This window comes from Plecotus auritus, assembly GCF_963455305.1.
Source record: "Plecotus auritus genome assembly, chromosome: 1".
NCBI lineage: Eukaryota > Metazoa > Chordata > Mammalia > Chiroptera > Vespertilionidae > Plecotus > Plecotus auritus.
Genome location: NC_137770.1, coordinates 9327221 through 9348372, shown reverse-complemented (window position 1 = coordinate 9348372; position 21152 = coordinate 9327221). Strand labels below are relative to the sequence as shown.

General features: G+C 47.9%; 1 protein-coding gene across 4 annotated transcripts in view; it reads right to left on the bottom strand.

Moving 5' to 3' along the window:
• EVL (Enah/Vasp-like) overlaps positions 1 to 21152 on the bottom strand; it is a 112996-nt gene that overhangs the window by 76274 nt on the left and 15570 nt on the right. The window contains exon 1 of one of the 4 annotated variants that reach the window (XM_080644598.1): positions 8459 to 8845. The exons of 2 other annotated variants lie outside the window; for them this stretch is intronic. In XM_080644598.1, coding sequence (XP_080500724.1) covers positions 8459 to 8481 — 23 coding nt within the window. In that variant the 5' untranslated portion in view covers positions 8482 to 8845. Of the gene's footprint in view, positions 1 to 8458; positions 8846 to 21152 lie in introns of those variants that run through there. One more of the 4 variants, XM_080644596.1, reaches the window with a different exon arrangement.

The window sequence follows — 21152 nt, the reverse complement described above, 5'->3', positions numbered from 1 at the left end:
CGGAATCTTCTCAGGCACGTGCCTGTCAGGTGCAACGGTAAGAACAGTACCGAGCCCCCAGACTGATGTGGAAACTGGAAGTGATAACAGGTCCTGGAACATGTGCCTACACTTGCAACGTGTCTTGTTTGTATTTGAATCTAGAAGAACCAGAAAGTTTACATTTTAATACGTAAGGACTTGTGAAACTTCATATTTGGTGCTAGCTCAAACCCTTTTGTCAGTCCCTACAGCTCTGAAATCTACCCTGTGGCCCTTTAGTCCTTGCTGCTGACCTGCTGCCTGGACCAGTTCTGCCCATGCGAGCTGCTCGGCGGACTCATTTTCCCCAGAATCCCAGGCGTGCCTCATGTGCTGAAATGAACAGACACCCAAGAGGCAGCAACTGCCTTGTTTCCTGCCATTTCCCCTTCCAGGGCCTATTAATGGCGTGTGGAGGAGGTTTGAAAGAAGTTCATAAAAATGAATAAAAAAGAAGTGCCGGGAAGCCACGATGCATCCGGCTCTGTTCAAGTGTGACAGGTGGAATGACAAGGTATCAAACCTTCTTTCTGCCTTCAAGTAACCCTCAATCAAGTCAGGAAAGTACGACAGAAAAGTTAAGTACTAGATTATTTTCTATACGTCCGTGTTGTATGGAAGTTCAGAAAAAAGAGACATTCATGTGGGCTAGAGTGGGAAAAGGCTTCCTGAAGAAGTGTGCACAGTGCTGGGTTCTGCAGGGTTCCACGGGGAGAAAGCACAGGCTGTGCGCTGACTAAATCAATGTGGAGCGGAGGGAAGGCTCCTGCGACGGAGGTCCCAGAGAGCGTGCAGTCAGGCCAGGGAGGGCTTTGCTGGCAGGGACAGGGCTTTATACTGCCACCTGGTAAGGGACTGGGAGACGGTCCTCTCTTGGCCACCCTTCTCTGAAACAAGCTGTGTTCAAGTTTTCACCCAGGGCAGGATGAGCGGATTCGCGCTTCATTCACCCCTGGGATCTGGTTATCACCGGGGTCCCTACCAAGACCAGGACAACGATTCTGTCAACTGTAGCACGTGTGTCCACCTCCCTGCAGCCTAGGACCTCTACCTCCCTCAGTCTTCAACAAGGAGGAGAGTAACGAAGGTGGAGTCTTCGCTCTCTGGCTTTGGAAGTGCTCCAGTCCACCTGACTGGGAGAGCATCCTCTCCGGGAAAAGGGATTCCATAGGATCCCTCAGTGGCCTCCCCTGAAGTCCAACAGAACCGCCCGGAATCACCCATCATGTCTACAACAGCTGCTTCTGGATGGAAGGGTGCTCACCACCGAGCTCTCACTTGTAATTCACTTCGTCCCCCTCCCTCTCCCCCTCAGTGGAACAGACCTCACACATCAGACTGTCAATGCAGTCCACACAGTTCAACAGACATGTATACCCTGTGCCGGGCTCTGGAAATAAAGAGCGGTGAGGCCAAGGCATGCACTGCTATGCCGGCCCCGGGGAAATGTCGGCACTTGGAGGTGGGCTCTGGCTGTGTCATCGTCATTAGACGGAAAGCACTGAAGTCCCAGTCTGTCAACTGCAAGGAACTTAATTAATCTCTCAGGCCAGTGTATCTGCGTGTCAACCAAGCCCCAATCCAAGCTCTCAGCTGATTAGTCACATCACAGTTGGTTCACTGTGTCATGAAATTTCAACAAGCAGGACTGTCATCTGAGGACTTCGTCTGAGCACCTAGGAAGACGGGAGTCCAGGGCGCCCCACCTGAGTGTCAGGCCTCTCTCCTGGCTCCTGTGCAATTTCTAATCAGGATTAGATTGGAACAGGATTTCATTAGTCTAATTAAATGCTTTGCTGCTTGAGGGAAATTAAAGGAATTAATTTATTGAGTATCTACTAAGTGCTAGGCACCTTGCTAGATGCTTTAGCAAGTAATCTCATTTAATCAACGCAGCAACTCTGGGAGGTGGGTAATACCCCATTTCACAGAGGCAAACTGAAGCACAAAGAGCTTAACCAAGCTGCTCAGGTAACAAGGCCAGTGGAAAACCAAAGGTGCCAGCGTTGCAGAGCACCGAGCAGTGTGTCCCCGACCACGTGGTCCCCGAAGGTGAAGTGCTTACCACTGCAAGGTAGTGAACTCCAGGGCAGAGAAAGTCACCAATCATGAGGAAAAGGCAAATCAGACACGGGTAACCTTGAGGAGAAGGAGGGAAGTTGCTCCTCCTTGGGCTTTATCAGCCCACTCTTCTGACTCAGCCCCTACACTGCTCCCAACAGCCAGCCCTTCCCTTTATTTTCATCCACCCAAATCCTACGCTTCCCCAAGACTCAGATCTTCCTGAAAGTCCCCGTACCCCTCCATACCGCAGAACCACAGCACCGCTAATGGGATCTACCTCACCTCACCTGCGTGCCTGCGCCTTGGCTGCCCCACCCCATGCTTTTGGTGCTGGCTGAGGACAGCAAATTCCTGAAGGCGAGGCTAAGGATCACACATATTTGCACCTTTTACTACGGCTTGTAGTTAGTAGACGTCCAGGAAGTGTTTTTTGAATGAACGTTCTGCTATCAGCAAAAAGGCCCTCCCCACCTCTAAAAAGACATAGACAAAATTTCCAGAACCTACACAGCGGGTGCGACCTTTGCAACTATCCTAAGTAGCGACAAGCAGCGTGCTGACCCAGGCTGGTATCCTGTTCTGGACTCATTCCTCGCTGAGTCCAGTTAAAGTCTCCCCTCCCCTCCCTTCTTTCCTTCCTTAAATTTTATTGGGGTGCCATTGGTGGACACGAACATACAGGTGTCAGGTGTGGGTTTCTATGCTACAAGGTCTGTATATTGCACCGTGTGCCCACCACCCAAAGTCACAGCTTCTCCCAACACCGTATATTAGGATCTTCTTCTCCCCACCCTCTTCCCTCTGGTAGCCACCACTCTGCTGTTTGTGTCCACGAGTTTCAGTTTTATATCCCACATAGGAGTGAACTCATATGGTTCTTAGCTTTTTCTGACTTCTTTCACTTAGCATAATGTTCTCAAGGTCCATCCATGTTGTTGCAAATGGTGCTATTTCATCCTTTCTTATGGCTGAATCCATTGCGTAGATGTACACATCTTCTTTATCCAGTCCTTTATCGTAGGACACTTTGGTTGTTCCCATGTCTTGGCCTTAGTTTTCTTTTGATTCGTTGTTTTTAACATGAGATGACTACTGTGCTATGCGAAAAGTGTAAGGAATGGGAATGAGACCGAACTGGTTAAATATTAACTGATTAACCTTCCACTAATTCCAAACTATAAGTACCAGCATTATAGAAAAACTTTGTAATTTATACACTTCTGTCTTACATATTATCCTCAAAGTAGCCTTTTCCTGTAAGTGCAGAAACTGCGGCCTGGAGAAATAAAGTGGCTCACCATGTCACAGTTTAAGTTTACATTGTATGAAGTGTATTCAAATCTTTGGACTCCAATTCCCAGCACTGCCTCTCTTTGAATAAAACTCAACAATAACTGTAACACATTTAATAATAGAGGACAGACTGGTATTTTAAAATATATCCACTTTGCCATCCCAAGAGCTAAATTATTTGTTTCCCAAAATAACATTTTGCTTGTGGCTTGTCAGACAAACAGGCGGAACTGCCAAGTCCATGAGATGTGTCTGTCCTTCCCCGCCACCTGCTCTGTTTTTCTCCTTCAGCTCTCCACCCGCTGCCCACTTCCTCCAACCAGGTGCTCCTGGGATGGGTCTGGGTAAAGGTACCATTTGGGGGCTGTCTGTGTCCCTGAGCCTCCGTTTTCATTTATAAGACGCGACGTGGTTAAAGTTACCAGGGGCAAAGCACCTAGCAGTGCCTGGCGCATAGTAGATACTCAACAATCAAGTTGTGGACCTTCCCCATCCTGCCCAGCCCAGCTTCCATCTCCCGTTGATCTGAGCTGTATTTCCACACCACAGTGGAACGTCACTGCACAGAAACATCTGTTTCTTCAAGGATTGCAGGACCCTGGGGAACGGGAGGGTGGGCTCTCCTTGCTTTCGAACTTCAGGTGTTCCCTGAAACCACTTATTTTAACTCGTTTCAATATTCCAGTGGGAGGGCAAGAAAATGTACATCTTTCCCCAAAACCACATATCAATTTGCATGAATAAAGATAAAGCTAGTTGGAGTTTGAACCTTAACCGGTCCAGAACATTTAAAAATTAAAACAATTAAAACAGACTCAAAGTTGTAACTTCCCATTTTCATGTGACTGATTCATTCCACCTGTGGATTTGAGATCTGGAGTTGGTATATCCTGGAAGCAAGCAGGAGTAAGTATCAGGAACTTTGAGAAACAGTGGTTTCTGATTTTGGTTCCATTCTCACTTGAGGGTTATGGAGCCAAAATCACACGGAAAACTACGTTCTGGGGATGGGAAGGACATTCGGTCACGGCTCTGGGTCTCGCGGTGGGAGGAAAACTCCAGTATTCGACAAAGCTGTCTCCAGTGTGCTCAGGTGACGGTCTCTGCGGTGGGGAGTAACAGGTAAATGTTTGCTTAGACCAGTGGTCAGCAAACTCATTAGTCAACAGAGCCAAATATCAACAGTACAACGATTGAAATTTCTTTTGAGAGCCAAATTTTTTAAACTTAAACTTCTTCTAATGCCACTTCTTCAAAATAGACTCTCCCAGGCCGTGGTATTTTGTGGAAGAGCCACACTCCAGGGGCCAAAGAGCCGCATGTGGCTCGCGAGCCGCAGTTTGCCGACCACGGGCTTAGACTATTAGTTCAGTACACTTCTCGTCTAAGAAGTTTCTTTAAAAAGGCAAAACCACAAGAAAAGTGTGTCTATCACAACAGCCAGCTGGGACAGCTTGCCTGGTGTTAGAACGATGCAGACTGTCGTCAGTGGGAAGCCAGAACCCCTGACCGCTGGAAAATGCTGGCTGGACCTCTCACGCTCAGGGTTCGCCAGCTCTCCAGGCTTGGGCCCCAGGTCCCAGCGAACCATTAAACCAGAAGCAGGTGGTACAGTGAGGCCACTGCAGAGTCCTCGGGCGATGTGGCCGGAGCTCTCTGGTGCTCCAGCAACTGGGATGTGCTGCGGACATGTCACCTCTTTCTCTGGAGGTCAGTGCTCAGCCTTCAACATGCTCTTCTAAGTGAGCACACCAGCCGGCACCACGGCACCATGAGGCCTGCACCGAGCTGGCTGGAGAGCTCGCTTGCTTTTCCTTCCTTGGTAAGTCCTTGTGAGACAAACAGTCAAGTGCTTATTAAGGCCTTACTGTGTGTCAAGCAGCGTTAGGCATGCAGGACCCAGAACACATGGACTCACACTGCCCTGGCTGGTTTGGCTCCGTGGTAGAGCGTCAGCCCATGCACCAAGGGTCCCGGGTTAGATTCCAGTCAAGGACATGTACCTTGGTTGCAGGCTTGATCCCCGGCCCTGGTGCATGCGGGAGGCAACCAATCGATGTGTCTCTCTCACATCAATGTTTCTCTCTCTCTGTCTCTCCCCCTCCCTTCCACTCTCTCTAAAAACAACAAAATACCCACGATTCACAAAAGTTCTCAAGACTCCTAGTCCAATAGGGAGTCAGCATGTACACGTGTCCATGTCAAAATCTGACCTCCTTTTAACAATGAGTGTGGGCCTGTGCTCTTGAGTTGGGGTGTATGGAGGCCTGTAAATGTGTGTGGATAAGAGGATGGAGTCACTCACGGCGCCCTTTCCTCCCTTAGGTACATGTAGAAAGAGTGCTGTAACTTATCAAGCAAGTTTATGTTCTCATTTAATGCTGACAGCATTACAGATCTGCTTGTCGAGAACTGCTATCCCCATTTTCCAGGTGAGAAAATGGAGACAAAGATCCAAAGACAGAACATGGCAGAACCAGGCTTACAGCCAAGATGATAATCCTAAAATCTTCACGTCAGTATGCTCTCCACCCCTCTGAGGCCTCCCGGGAGGAGGAGGGCTGTGACCCATGTGGCCAGTTTAACCTCCTATGAGCGTATGGCCCGGGTCCACCTGCCTGTATGCTGCTCTGGCTCCTGATTCCTTTCCTACCTCTACCTCCACTCTGCCTTTGCCTCACACTTCCCATCTCAAAGACACTCTCTGCCTGCTTCTCCCAAGCCAGTGGTCAGCAAACTGCGGCTCGCGAGCCACATGCGGCTCGCAAGCCGCGGTTTGCCACTCTGTTGACTGAGTTTGCCGACCACTGTCCTAAGCCAATGGTTCTCTGGTTCCAAGACCTACAGCATCGGAATCACCTGGGAACTTGTTAGACATGCACGTTTTAAGCTCCAACCGAGACCTACTTACTGGGTCCAAACCTCTGGGAGGGCGCCCAGCAATGAGTTTTCGGAGCCCTCCAGGTGCTTCTTCTGCCTGTTACAGCCTGAGAACCACGTTGGCCTCAGTTAAAAAGCTAAGCTCCTCTGTAGTGTCTGTGCTGCCCACTGTGATCACCTGGCCCCACACATGCGGACCCGGTGACTGGAAAAGACGGCCATTTGTCTGGTGCTGTGCAGCGGTCACAAAATGCAATCACACCCAAAATGCAGCGTGCTCAGGGCCAGCTCAGGCAGGAGCCTGAAACAGGGGTAAGAGACTTCTTCTTTTCCGGCTTCTGGTACTTTCCATAGAGGGCCCCACTTTCTCGGGTCAGCAGTGTGGTGGCCTTTCACTCTGACCCTTTTCACCTCTTCAGACCCAGCTCTTGGGCTAGGAGCCCTCCGCAACGGGAATGGCTTTTCTGATACACATCCCTCTTCAGGAAATGTAGGGAAGGGCTCCGAGCTCTGTTCAAGCTAAGGCTTACTCCATCTAGCATACATGCTAACAATAAAATATGAACTTAACAGTCTTACTACTTTCTACAATTCATAGAACTCTCACAAGGATCAGAGAAGCTAATTTTGAAACTGGGATTAGAACCCAGAACTCCTGTTTCATTCTTTTTTTTTTTTTTTTAAGTGTTTTTATTGATTTATTTAAGAGAAAGAGAAAAACATCAATGTGAGAGAGAAACATTGATCTGCCGCCTCCTGCATGCGCCTTGACCCAGGATGGAATCTGCAACCCGGACATGTGCCGTGACCAGGAATCTAACTGGTGGCCCTTCGGTGCATGGGACAACACTCAATCAACTGAGTCTCAGCGGCCAGGGCTCCTGTTCCATTTTTAAAGGACAAATCTACTGTAACCTGTGCAGCATTAAATAAATTCTTGTTAGTTGTTAATGGAGCAATTATAAAACAATAAGTCTGGTCCCTATGTAAGGGCACAGGCCCCATGTCACCAGAGCATATTGCCACATGGAAGGAATATCCCTTTCACAAGCCCGACCCATCAGGAATAATGCAGGGGCACACTCTTAAACAAAGGATAACTTCCTAGATCCAAAGCCCCAAGCTTACAGGAAGGGCGGGGGACCTGTGTGCACATCTGATGATTCTCTCAGCTACTCCCTTGATTTTGATTAAAAGGTCTCTAGTTTCCTCTTGCAAATAATGAAAAGTGGTTATTCTATTATCATTTTAATGTTTGTTGCAGCAACATTTGGAGGGAACAAAAAGGGCCTAAAAGAGACAGAACTGAGGTTCCCACACAATCTTTGCCCATCAACATGGCACTTATGCTCAGTTCTAAGATACACAGAAATCCCAGGTGAGAAACGAGAAGCTGTCCGAGGTCAGAAGCAGGCACATATATGCTCTCCTCCACATGTTCCACATGGAAACATGCACAGGAATGACTGATGGCCCTCCCATTGCACCTTCTTTATTTTCATTTCTTAGAAACTCTATTGGAACATCCCTTCCCACATTCACCCCCAGACACAGATTCCCGGAGAAGAGATGGAGGAAAGAGAGGGAGTAAGATTCACAAAAGGCTCCAATTTGCAGCATTAATAATTACAGAGCTGAAAAGCTTACAAAAGCAAAGAAGGCTCCTGTTAACAGGACATTATCAAGGCACTTCCCAGAAAACCGCCCAGCCATGAGATTACTATCGACGATGAGGAAAATCAGAGCCAAAATCAAATCTCAACTAAGCAGACACACTTGCAGAATTTTTCACCTTCACTGCTACCACTAGCATTTTTTAAAAGAGAGCAGTCGACTCCATGAGTTTGACAAAGGAAGAAAAACAAAAGATAGCAACAGACTCCTTCTGGATAAACAGTTGCTATTCTGTATTCTTAACTCTACACCTGCAACAGCAGCTCAAATGAGGCACAAGGTGGGGTCCTCCGCAAATTTACACACCAGCAAACAATTACCCACGCTGCATCTGTGCATGCAGCAAACACCCTGACCAGCACCACCATGCACCTCCGACCCCCGTGCCTGGAGAGACCCCACCAAATGCAGAGAAGAGCCCTTTTTGTGTGTGAGAACCAGCCAGAACCTAAGCTGTCATTACACAGCAAAAACCCAGCGAGAACAAAAACCCAGCGGCAGACAGATGTACGAAACCAGAACATACCTGAATTCTTCAAATGCAAACATGACCTAGACAGAGACAATTTCCTTAGATTGTCTGGCAGCCTTTTTGGTTTGGAGGACAACCATTTAGTCAGTCATATGGTGCAAAGTGCAGAAAAAAGAGGCGGGGTTTCCACCCCCCCCAATATTCCGAAGTAAAAGGCTTTCTGCAGACAGGAGCCTGCAGCCTCCAGCTCCGCCAGCTGCTGACAAGCGGCAGCTAACAGGGGAGGCAGCGAGAAAACCATGTGATCATTACAGCAAGTCTGATTAATGCAGTGTGTGCTCAGGCTCCAGGCTGGGAGGCGGATTAGTCCAGAGAAAAAAGTGGAAACCGGGTCCTGGGTGAACCACAGATCACATCCCCCCTCCAGACCAGGATTTCGCCGGGGGGTAAAAGCTTAAAGGTATGAGAACACAACCTGTGCCACTGTGACCTGCCTGATTACCTCATCTTCCTGTGCCTGCTGCTGCTGAAATGACCAGGTGTGACCAGTGTGGTCAGTGAAGAGAGTGGACAGTGCTACCTGCCTCCATTTCACTGACAATTCTGCAGAATCCCTTATTATACCTGTCCACTACCCAACACTACTTTATCACAGATGCATACACTGCTGTGGAATCAGAAAGGCATGTGGTATGCCCACCACTGTCCCATGAACAATATGACCTTGCAGTCGATTGTGATGGTGATCTCATTTCTTTGATTATTCATTTATTGAGTACTTAATATGTAACAGGCTCTTACCAATTCCTTGAAGTACAAAAATTAGTGTAATAATTTTGGAAGTTAAAAACAGTAAAAAAGAACGAGATGTCAGTCAAAAAAAAAGAGCAATGTTTTCCAGTTTGTAAAGCCCAAGTTGGTAAAATCTGGCAAACGAGCTGAGGCTGTACTCTAAAACCTGCTGTGAAGAAGAACCTTCAGCACTGGGGCTGCAAACCTTCATAAAACAAGGGGGACAGATCTCCAATGAAACCCTGAGTCGCTCTTGACTTTTTTTCTCTCCCTCACACCACAAAGATAATCAGTCACTAATTCAGATTCTACCTCATGAAAGTTTCCTTGAACCTGTCCCTTTGCCCGCTCCCTGCCCACCGCCTGAGCCCCCACCTTCAGCGTCTCTCACCTGGTCTGCTGCATTATAAATGGCCTTCCTCCATTCCTTCTCACAGATTCTGCCAGAGCAGTGTTTCTAACTCTGATTCTCATGCCCCCTATGTGAACCCTGCATTAGTCCCTCAGTGCCCATAGTGTTATGGAAAACCCCTCAGCCCAGCATGGAGAATCTTATTTCTCCAATTCCCTTTTTCCATTAAAACTCTTAATAATCCCCAAATCCAACCAGACATTCCTAGTTCCCAAAATATGCCAGGACCTCCTTTCTTCAGACCAGGGGCCAACTGCCTAAATTATTCCTTGCTCCCTCTGTGACCTGCACCCTTCCACGCGCCCACACTGTTCCCTCAGCTGTCCGTCCCCAGGAGCCTGAGCATCCCAAGGACAGCTGCTCTCCCCGCGGCCCCTGAGGACAGGGGGTGAGTGAGAGGAGTTACTCAATAAGGGTTTGCTGAATGAACCTCCTTCTGCCCCAGCTTTCCGCCAGGGAGAAAGGGACCTCGTCCTCACATTAGGTGGCCTGGGATGAACACACCCCTCTCCTTATGTTATCCCTGTCTGAAGAGAAGTGAGCGTCCAGAACTTCCCTCAAAGAAATGAAGTAATAACAGCCAACCGGGGCAGACTGATTAGTAAGAAATTTGGGTGAATCCTGCGGTCCCTCAAACCATATAGCAATCAGCAACTAAGCTAATCCAGAATGCCTTCCACGACGTTCCTGAGCAGTCTTCGCCCGAGACACTTTCCTTGGCAGAATCATGGTATAACAGGAAACACAGGAGCGTCAGTCATGCGATAACCCGCTGGAAGTCCCAGGTCTGCCACTTAGGGCCTGTGACCACAGGCAGCTGCTCTAGTCCCGCCTTCTCCCCACAGTGATCATGGGAAGTGTGCTTCTGTGTCCAGTCTACTGTCCCCCTGGGAAGCCTTGGACACATTCTCACCCGTGTAAGCTTCAGTGAGTGGGGGTGCTCCACAGACGAAACCCTGGCATATGGAACCACCACCGATGGTAGCTAATATCACATACGTTTCAAAACCCCATCCAGTCCCGCCCCTGACCAAAACCAGCCAATGGTGATCTCTAAAGCTCCCGAATTCCTAGGTAATCAATATCCTATATAATAAAAGGCTAATATGCAAATAGACCACGTGGTGGAACAACCAGAACTGAACAACCTATCGCTATGATGTGCGCTGACCACCAGGGGGCGTGTGCGGAACATGTCAGGCGTTGGCCACAGCAGGATGGTGGAGGCAGTGAGCAGGGGCACCAGAACAAGGCGGAGTGCCGGTTGCTGTCATCGGGGCGAGCCTCTGGTAGTTACTGAAAATTCTTTGCTCCTGCGCGCCGTGGTCCCGCCCGGTTCAGTCCCACACAGTGCGGTACTGCCCAGTGCTCCCACCTGCTGCTGGCATCGGAGCCACTGCTCGCACCCGCTGCCGGTGCCTGGCACTGGTCCCAATCACTCAGCACCATCAGTGGGTGTGAGCGGAGGCTGCCGGCCCTGATCGCCCCTGAGGCTTCTCCACCTCCCCCTGCTCCTGAGGGGTGATCAGGGCAGCAACCACTGCTCGCACCTGCTGACAGCACTGGCCCCGCTTGCACCCACTGCTGGCGTGGGCCTCAATCGCTCTGCACCGTCAGCAGGTGCGAGCAGGGCCGGTGCTGTCAGTGTGTGGGAGAGGAGGTGGCGGGAGTGGGTCTGCTGGCAGATAGGGGACTGGGGGCTGCGGCGGATGGGCTGAGACCCGCCCACAGTTCCTATCAAGATGCATGAATTCATGCACTGGGCCCCTAGTGTATATATACGCACACACACACATATCTATACTAATCAAAGGGTAATATGCTAATTAGACTGGACATCTTCCAGACATCTTCCAGACATCTTCCGGACATCCTTCCGGACAAAGCCACGGTGGCAGGGGCTGAGGCAGAGGTGGTTAGGGGTGATCAGGCCGGCAGGGGGGAACAGTTAGGGGGCGATCAGGCTGGCAGGGGGGAGCAATTAGGGGGCTATCAGGCCGACAGCGGGGAGCAGTTAGGGAACGATCAGGCCGGCAGGGGAGGGAAGTTAGGTGGTGATCAGGCCCGCAAGGGAGGGCAGTTAGGGGGCGATCAGGCCAGCAGGCAGAGGTGGTTAGGGGCAATCAGGCAGGCAGCCAGGAGAGTGGTTAGGAGCCAGCGGTCCTGGATTGAGCCTAAACTGGCAGTCGAACATCCCCCGAGGGGTCCTGGATTGGAGAGGGTGCAGGCCAGGCTGAGGCCCTCCCCCGACCACATGAATTTTGTGCACCGGGTGTCTAGTGTGTATGTGTGTGTGTGTGTATGTATATATGTATATAGATAAATATACATATACATATTTAATCTCACATATCATCTTGTGCTGAGGAGTAGCCTTTGTCCATTCCACGTCTCAGGCCTCTAACCAGGTGGGTCCCTGTGGACAGGGGCTGACAGGACTGGCAGGAGGAAACCTAAAGAGTTTAGCTCCTCATGACCTCCATCAGAAACACTCTAAGTAAAAACAGCATACTTGCTATGCAAACACAGCTTCAAGAAAAATAAATTATAATTTTGGGCCACCATCCCCAAATTCTTCTATTTTGTAATTATGGGGGCCTCACTACCAGTGACCTTCGTTTTTAGTCCTTTTTAAGCCTTCCCCCACGCACAGCACACTCCTGGTACATAGTAGGTCTCTGGTCAAAATATGTTTTTATTGATTTCAGAGAGGAAGGGAGAAGGGGAGAGAGATAGAAACATCAATGATGAGAATCATTGGTCAGCTGCCTCCTGCACCCTCCCTACTGGGGATCGAGCCCGCAACCCAGGCATGTGCCCTGACTGGGAATCGAACCGTGACCTCCTGGTTCATGGGTCGATGCTCAACCACTGAGCCACACAAACTGGGCTGGTCAATATCTCTTTTTATTTCACTCAGTGTGTTTTCATTCCAATTGAATTAACTTTTCCAAGAATTAAAAACAAAAACAAACAAAAAAATGCTTCTTGAATTGATAAGAAATATGTGAGTCCTACACTGTGAACTAATTCTTTCCCTCAGATTACATAATTCAACTGAGCTTCTACAGTGAGGTTTAACTTTAAAATAATTTTAAATAAGCTACTAACCGCAGGCTAACCCCCAATACCGTAAACCAAATACAACTGCAATACATCTTTCAGTCTACCGCTTCTCAAAAGCAGGCGTTTACTGCTATTCATTTCTGCATTCCTGTCCAAGTCTATCTCCCCAAGTAAGTGCTCTCTAAATAGCTGCCCAGGTCATTGCCTTCACCCGGCAAGTGCTCGAAGGGCTACCATGTTAGGTGCTGTTCTAGGTGCAGTGAAAGCCCTGAGCTTCTCAGTGCATCTGCTCTAAGGAAGGAACTCAGAGACTGAATGGGTGAGAAAAGGATAATAAAATAGGGCAATGTGTCAGAGAGTGACGGGGGCTGTGAAGAGGTGATGGGAAAGGCCCCTCAGGTAGTGATATCGAAGTTGAGATGTGGATGATAAGAGGACAGTTATGCAAACATCAGGGAAAGATCACTGCAGGCAGAGGAGACAGCTGGCACAAAGGCCCAAGGTGGGAGGGCACCAGCCTGGCATCCCTCCTTCTCCTACCGTGGTGTGGCTGGCCTAGAGCGGCCAGCAAGAGTGGAGGGAGATACGACAGAGCTAAGCAGGGCTTTATCAGCCAGGAAAGCCCTGGAGAGTCTGAGAGGGCAGTAACATGACCTGATTGTCACTGTTGGAAGGAAAATGAAGCGGGAGACCAGTCAGAAGCCGCTGCAGCAGTCACAGGAAGTGACGGGGTCTGGACTCGGTGGCACCAGGAGACAAGCCGGAAGCTGATGGGTTTTAGGTAGTTAGGATTTAGAGATGGTCTTCCTCACAACTCGGTTGTTTCATGCGGTTCTTAGATTACTAGCAAAGCAGAACAAAGGTTAAAATACTTAAACAGGAACGCTGTGGCCACCACCAGGACCAAAGAAGAGTAAGGACCTTTCTCATCTTTATCATTCTATCCCAGGGTTTGGCCGAATCACTCGATAAGTACCTGCTGAATTAATGAATCAGCAGTTTGTGGATTTAGAGAGAAGATGTCATAAAGAGATGAAACTGGATTAGGCCAGCAGTCCTCTTTCTGGTGCAAGCATCCAATAAAGGGCAGATTATCCTTCTGAACAGACACATGCAGCTGCTCCAATGTCACTCAGATACACAGAAACGGGCCAAGAAAATCTTACCAGGAATAGAGGAAGAATCAAGAAGATAAAAGCACGTGAAGCAAATTCCCATATTCAATCAAGAGAGATTTCCTGGGCACCGGCCAGGAGTCCGCACCACTCTATCCCTGAGAGGGGAGGGAGGTCCAAGGAGACTCGGGCCCACTTCAGGCCTTGCCAACAGTCGGGAACAGACCACACACTCCAAACACTGAAACAAGAGTCCAGATGGTGCATCGGCAGGCACCATGTCTGAAGCCGTGGCACAGGACTTTATAGTTACTCTGTCAGCATTCGGTTGTTGTCCCACTTCAACTCACTGTTCTTATCAAGGCCCCCTGGAGTCCTGGTTCCGCCATGAGGTGTCCATGAGCGTGGAGGGTAAAGAGCGGGCAGTCTCGGCGCCACTCCTCACCAGCCGAGTGCCCTTTGGCAACTGATTTTACCTGCCAGAGTCTAGAGCAGGGGTGGGCAAACTTTTTGACTCGAGGGCCACAATGGGTTCTTAAACTGGACCGGAGGGCCGGAACAAAAGCATGGATGGAGTGTTTGTGTGAACTAATATAAATTCAAAGTAAAGGAGCGGAGGGGAGAGCAAGAGAACCGGATAGAACAGCCGGATCCGGCCCGCGGGCCGTAGTTTGCCCACGGCTGGTCTAGGGTCTCAGCTTTTTCATCTAAAAATGAGGATAATCATTCCTGCCCTGCTCCCTCACAAAGAAACGGTGAGGGCCAAATACAATAGCAGGTGTGCCAATGTTCTGTAATTACAGGTGCTTTATAAAGAAATAATTGTACTATTACGAACAACGAAGGAAATGATCCTTTTCTACTTTGTGGCTCTGAGATTTTGATAATGCAGGAATTTTAAGGATTCACCCGGGCCATATAGTTAGATGACCCATAAATGCAACTTATTATCCAAGTGAGGAAGAGGGAATTTAGATAAAAACCTATAATTGTGGGTATGAAGGGCTAAGATGACATTAAAGGCAAATTACTCAAACCCTACTCAGCCTAGCCACCTAAGACACTTATTCCTCTCTATGTACTCATCCTTGTAAAGTGTAATTAAAAAAAGCTAAAAATGTAACTCCTACACAAACAGACAGTATGTATGTGCCAAGGATTGATGTAACTCATTGGTGAGGGAACCAGCAGGACGCAAAGCTGGTTCAAAGGTAATATGCATATATGCAGGACCAATGGACACAGACAATAGAGTGGTGAAGGCCTGGGAGGGGTGGGTACCGAGTGGAAGGGGTCAATGGAGAAAACAACAACAACAAACAACAAAGAGGACATTTGTAATACTTTCAACAATAAAGATAAATTTAAAAAAACAAACGAACAAAAACAAAGGTAATATAGAAACACACATAGTCAGTGGACAAAAAGAAAGCTGTGATCATCTTTAAAGTTAGATACAAAACTGGTTAATGTACCATAGAGCAATTAAACCAAAACTTTTGAGGTTATCTTTTCTACTAAACAGAAATCAATTTTAGATCACCACTGGACAAAAAACCATTTGTAACTTACCCATTTTCTACAAGTTAACATTTAACTTGACAAAAGGAAGTGTCCAAGATTATCCCTTAGATGGACTTGCTGAACAATGCTCCGGAATGATACTGAAAGGCACACAATAATCTTTTTGCTTTTTCTCCCAGTTTTAGATACTTTTCCTAAAATACCTTTTAACTTTCTGATCCATCCCAGTGAACTGCATGCTAAGAAGTTCTTTCCTATCTGGTCCATTTTTGCTTCTGCCTTATTTACATCCTCTTAATTTCTGAAAATCCTTCAAATGAATGAAGTTGATTCTAAATTACTGCTTAGGCTTCCTGAAATTTGGGGGGCCCTATTTTCCAGAACTTCCAGTCTTCAATGTTTCTCTGAATTCTAATGATCATATGCACGGGTCTCTTAAGGAGGAGAAAGGAACGTGAATGTCTGATTCATAGAAGCTGATTCACAGAGTCCCCTCCCCCAGACTCTGGCTATTCTGAGGCAGTTACCACAATTAACTCTAATTTCCTAACTTCACAAATCCACCCCTATCACCCCTTCTTTCCAATATATCCCTGCTTGAAAGTCACAAACCAAACCCACAACAGAGTCACATATAAACTCAACCTACACTGCCAGGTGCAATAATATCAAGTCAAAGAGGAAATCTAGTGAATCAGAGAATGTCTTGTTCAAAGTCTGCATTTCCCACAGAGACTGGGAATTGGAATGAACGGATGCACAAATCAAGTGATCTAAAGAACTGAAAGATGACTCAGTTCCAAGGGCTTTGGCATGCTACGTGTCTTTCAAGAAGCTAAGTGAGGAAGGGAATTTCTGGGGACTAGTCCCATGGGAGCCTTCAGAAATGGAGCCTGTTAGTCCATTTGGGCTGTGGCACAACAAAATACCACAGATTGGGGGCTTATGCACAGTTATTTCTCACAGTCTGGAGGCTGAAAGCCTGAGACCAGGTGAGGGCCGCTTCCAGGTGGAAGACTTCTCACTGTGTCCTGACTTCCGGGAAAGGCCTGGGAGCTTAGCCCGGTCTCTTTGATAAGGGCACTAATCCCATTCAGGAGGGCTCCACCCTCATAATCTAATCACCCAAAGGCCCTCACCTCCTAACACCATCACAGAGGGAGTTAGGATTCCAAAACACCAACTTGAGGGGGAGTGGAGCACAGCATTCAGGCCATAGTAGAGACCAAGTGAATGGACACTGGGAATTCCTAGCACCGACTGGCAAGGCAGGAATGAAGGTATTTTGTTTTGAAGGTAGGGAAGTAAAGGAGAGGAATAAATGTGTATTTCTAAAATCAAACCACACAGGTCCAAAGGCACCTCTGCTGCCCTCCAAGGGAATGGTTGTCCCTATTTGAACCTAAGGCAGAGAGTCTGGGTCCCAATCCCGTCCTCACAACCTGTTCCCAGCCTGCAACCGCACTGCAACACACTAAAAAGGAAAACCTTCACACACACATCTGCTGACTGGAGGAGGAGTTAGAGGGGAGCCAGAGATGATGCTAAAGCAATTGCGTGAATATATGCCCATGAGAGTTGTAATGTGAGAAGTCCTGCTTTATGTAAATGTATTTTGTTCCCTCAAAAAGCTAGTTTTTCTTTCTCACATTTTATTTCTGAAAACCAGGCTTTTTCTATTTCTGATTTCCTACTAAAATGTACAAGGGTGGTGTCTTTTCTCATCCAAAATAGCACTTCGCCTTAGTTTCCAAAAGAGTTCCCATTTGCATGAGTCTTGCATGTGTTTATATTCTTTCTTACAAAAAGCTCTGACCCCAGCAGGTAACTCTGGTGTGTGTGTGTGTGCGCGCACACACGCTCATTTTCACTAGAAGCATTGATCTGAAACACCTCGTTCACCATTACTGGAAATGGCAGGTCTCTCTGAGTGGTTTTTAAAGACCTCTAACCTTTAATCACATCATGGCACTCTAGAAAATGATACTATCTGTTTGCCACACTAGGGAATTGGATGAAGTTGCTTGCAATGGGAGTGACTGGCCTCGGGGCTGGGGCTCTGGCTCACAGGTGGTTGAGGGACCCAGATGCCAGCCCACCTTCCCTGGTGGTGGAGGCACACAGCTTGAGAGGATGCACTAACCCTCCACTCGAGGGGACAGGCACTGAGAGCGACACTGACAACTCTCCGCTCTCCTCTGCCCGCCCAGCAGCAGGGTTTCTGCACCTCCCATATCGACACTGGGGCCAGGTAAGTGTTTGCTGTGCAGGCTGTCCTGTAGAGAGCAGGGTGGTTAGCAATATCCCTGGCCTCTACCCAATAGCACTCTCTCACCCCCAGCTACAACAGCTAAAAATGTCTCCAGTGCAGCATGTCTGGAGGCAGGGTGCAGAATGCACGCCCGTCCTCCCCCCCCCCCCCGCCCCGCCCCTTGAGAATCACAGGTATCCTTAGAGCAGCCAGCGGTCCTCAAACCTGACCGTGCATCACAGGCCCCTGGAGACCCTGTCCAAGCACAGAGTGCTGGGCTCCATTTCCCCCAAGTCTCCTACTCAGTCTGGGGAGGGGCTGAGAATTCTCATCTTAGATAAGAAATCTCTCAGGGGATGCTGAGGCTGCTCGTGGAACCCACTCTCGAGAGCCACTGGCGTGAAGGAAAAGCATCAACTTAGAAATCAGGAGACTCCGCCCTGTTCCATCTCTGACAGCAGTCGTGTGACCCTAGACAGGTGCTATGTTTTTCTCCTTTGATCAAAATGAGATTGGGCTGACATTTTTCGTAGGTCGCTGCTGCATTAGGGAACGCTATGCAACCTTCGGAAGCCCCCGTCCTGGGTAATACGGCGGTTCCTGAAGTTCCGTTCATTCAGTGCCCGCCTGCTTTCGCTCTCTCTTTTCTCTTGCCTTTGTTCAGCATTTTCTGTGGGACCGAAGGAAGGTAGTATCGTAGGAGAGTTGAAGGTTTCAGAATGATATTTAGAAAATATCCAAGTGCTCATTTCTCTCATGTTATCAAGTGTACATCTCTTAAAAAGTACTCTAGTTCCAAATTTAACCAGCTGCCTACCAAATCCCAGCTCAGCAGCAGCCATCCCTGGGAGGTCTTAGTCACTTTGTCCTCATACCTGTTCACGAACCCAATTTATTTTTTTCTTTTATCATTTGTTTTGGTGTCATTTCTAGGAAACCGGTGCTTAACCCAAGGCCATGAAGATTCGCTCTTGTATTTTCCCTGTAAGAGATTGAGAGTTTTAGCTCTCATATTTAAGTTCATTATCTATTTTGAGGTAACTTGTGTACGTGGTGTTAAGTAGTGCTTCAACTTCATTCTGTGGTAGGTGGATATTCAGTTGTCAACACTTGCTGGAAGGCTGTTTTCCCCATTGAAAAACGATGTCCTTGAAAAGCCAGTTGCCTATAAATACAGCGGGAGTGAGTTCGGTTTTACACATGCTGAACTTGAGCTAAATGTGTAGGAAACCATGTCCTCCACGTGGAGCCCAGGAAGCAGCAGAGTGAGCTCAGGAAATGCTCGGGGAATGACTCTGCACCTGTGTGTCCACAGTGGCGCTGCCTCGTCACCCGTGGATAGACGCGGCACTCTGCAGCGAACCACTCGGGTTCTCTTTCTAGAGATGCTCTTCTGTTGGGGACCGTTTCTCTCCCTGATTCACTCTGTTGCTTACAGTTCCATTTGCGTAGTGACACAAATCCAGGAGAGCATTTTCCTTCCTGCCAGAAAGGAAGTGTTTATAAACAGTGCCCTAGAGCTGCTCAGGGAGACATCTCAGCGGGTCCAAGAAAGTTATGCCAGTGCACATATCTGATTTTGATCTGTCCATAGGCACACAGGCTCCAAGGTGTGGGGTGTCTCTATTTTGTGTAATGGGTTTCATTTGTTTGCCAGGCCCAGCAAGCCAAAGTCAGAGAATTTAAATGTTTTCACTGCTAATGGGCTTCGGCGGGTCAGAGCTGAGAGAGAGGAAGGCCCTTAAAAGGGCCACTAATTAGAGCTATACCATGAGTAACTGCAAGAACCCAGGACGTTTACGTTAGGCGAGGCAAGCCTTTCTGAAGACCGCTGTCTTCAAGGAACTGAAAAGCCAACTGAAGAGAGAATAAGCCAGGTCCAAGAAGTGCAGCAGGGAAGACCCGGAGCAGAAGGTAACATCCCCTGGCCGCGTCCGCCGCAAACTCAAATCAATCTAAGTCAAAACAAATAAGTAAAACTTGTTGCTCAGACCTCTTTTCTGGCACTTCCATCTCAATGCCCTTCTGGCCTCTGGACTCCTTAAGGCCCAACTCTCACTCGTGTCTGTAGTTCTATCTCTAGCCCCACTGTCTTGGTAGGCACTCAATATACATCTTGCAAAGTCAACATTTAAGCAGATATAATACATGAAAATATACATAAGTAATGTATTTATAACAAAAGTCTACACTTTAAAAAAATTCAGGTTGACTGTAGTAAATTTAAATTTTTACAGTTTTTAAAGTATTCACATTTATTGAAATTATGCTAACATTAACTACTTCACACTACCTTTGTTGTGTAAAATAATATCAACGTGCTGACATTGCCTAAACCAATCACAATGTACACTTCTCTCAAAAACAAAAGCAAAATAAGGTCAAAGGGGGCTCTTCCTGCTCAAAGATCTAAAAGCCTGTGATCACTCCAATTTATCTCCTGTCCCAACCTCTAAGCTACCCACTCGGGGACTAAGCAAAATGTTTACAGCCGTGCAAACACACCGAGGACGCATAGCAGACACGCTTGGTCACACATGTCCACCACACACTATAAACACTCTTGTCTGAAGTCTAGTCAGCCTCTCAGCTGGGATGGCCGTGGTGAACAAGAAAAGGTTCCACATAATTGATTTCCTTAAACATACTACTCTCAGTTCTTTTAAAATCCAAGTCTGGTCATTTCCTTTTGTCCTTTCCTAGTGTTTGTTTTCTCCTGGTTTTTAAGTCTTATATTCCCAGAGATCGGATCGTTTCTGAGTGCCACTGGCGGTATCTGAAAGCTCTACAGACAACTTGTGGCTCTTCAGAGATGATTTTCTTTTGCTCTGACGCAGGTAGGTCAGGGATAAACACAACTCCAGGGCACCTTAATGTAGTCAGAGATCCGATGATTCAAAGCAGTGCTCCAGTTCTGGAGAGGCCCCTCGCCTTCTGGTTCACCCTCGTCCCTAAACAAACCTGGGGTGTTTACTAGGGCTCCTCCTCCTGGCAGGTTCTGAGCACCAAGTTGTTATTTTTTCTCCTCATCCAAGGACATGTTTTTTATTTTTATTATTTTTAGAGAGAGAAACATCGATCCATTGCCTTCTGTATGCGCCCCAACTGGGGATCGAACCCACAACCTGGGTATGTCTCCTGACTGGGAATGGAACCTGCAACCTTTTGGGGGATGGGACAATGCTCCAACCAACGGAGCTACACTGGCCAGGGCCTAAACACCAAATTTTATCTCCCCAGTCCCATGAATCTGCCTAAAGCTCTAATCTTCTCAGCTGACAAGCTTCATGGGAAGAAATGGTGCCAAGTGCCAGGCTCACTTGTCCATCCTCTTCCATTGAAATAAAGCATTAATCAAACAGTGATGTCATCATGCATTCCGATCTACAATCTAACATGCTTTACTGCTGGGAATGGGGATGCAGGACTCCGTTCAAAAAATGTGGGAGCAGGAAACCCCCAACTCGCACAGCAAGTGCACAGCAATGTCTGCTTCCTGTACTGCCCCTCCCCCCCCCAACCAGTTTCAGCCTCGTCCAATGATCTTACTACCTTCTAAAGCTCATGCCCAATTTCTGCTGTGCTGGG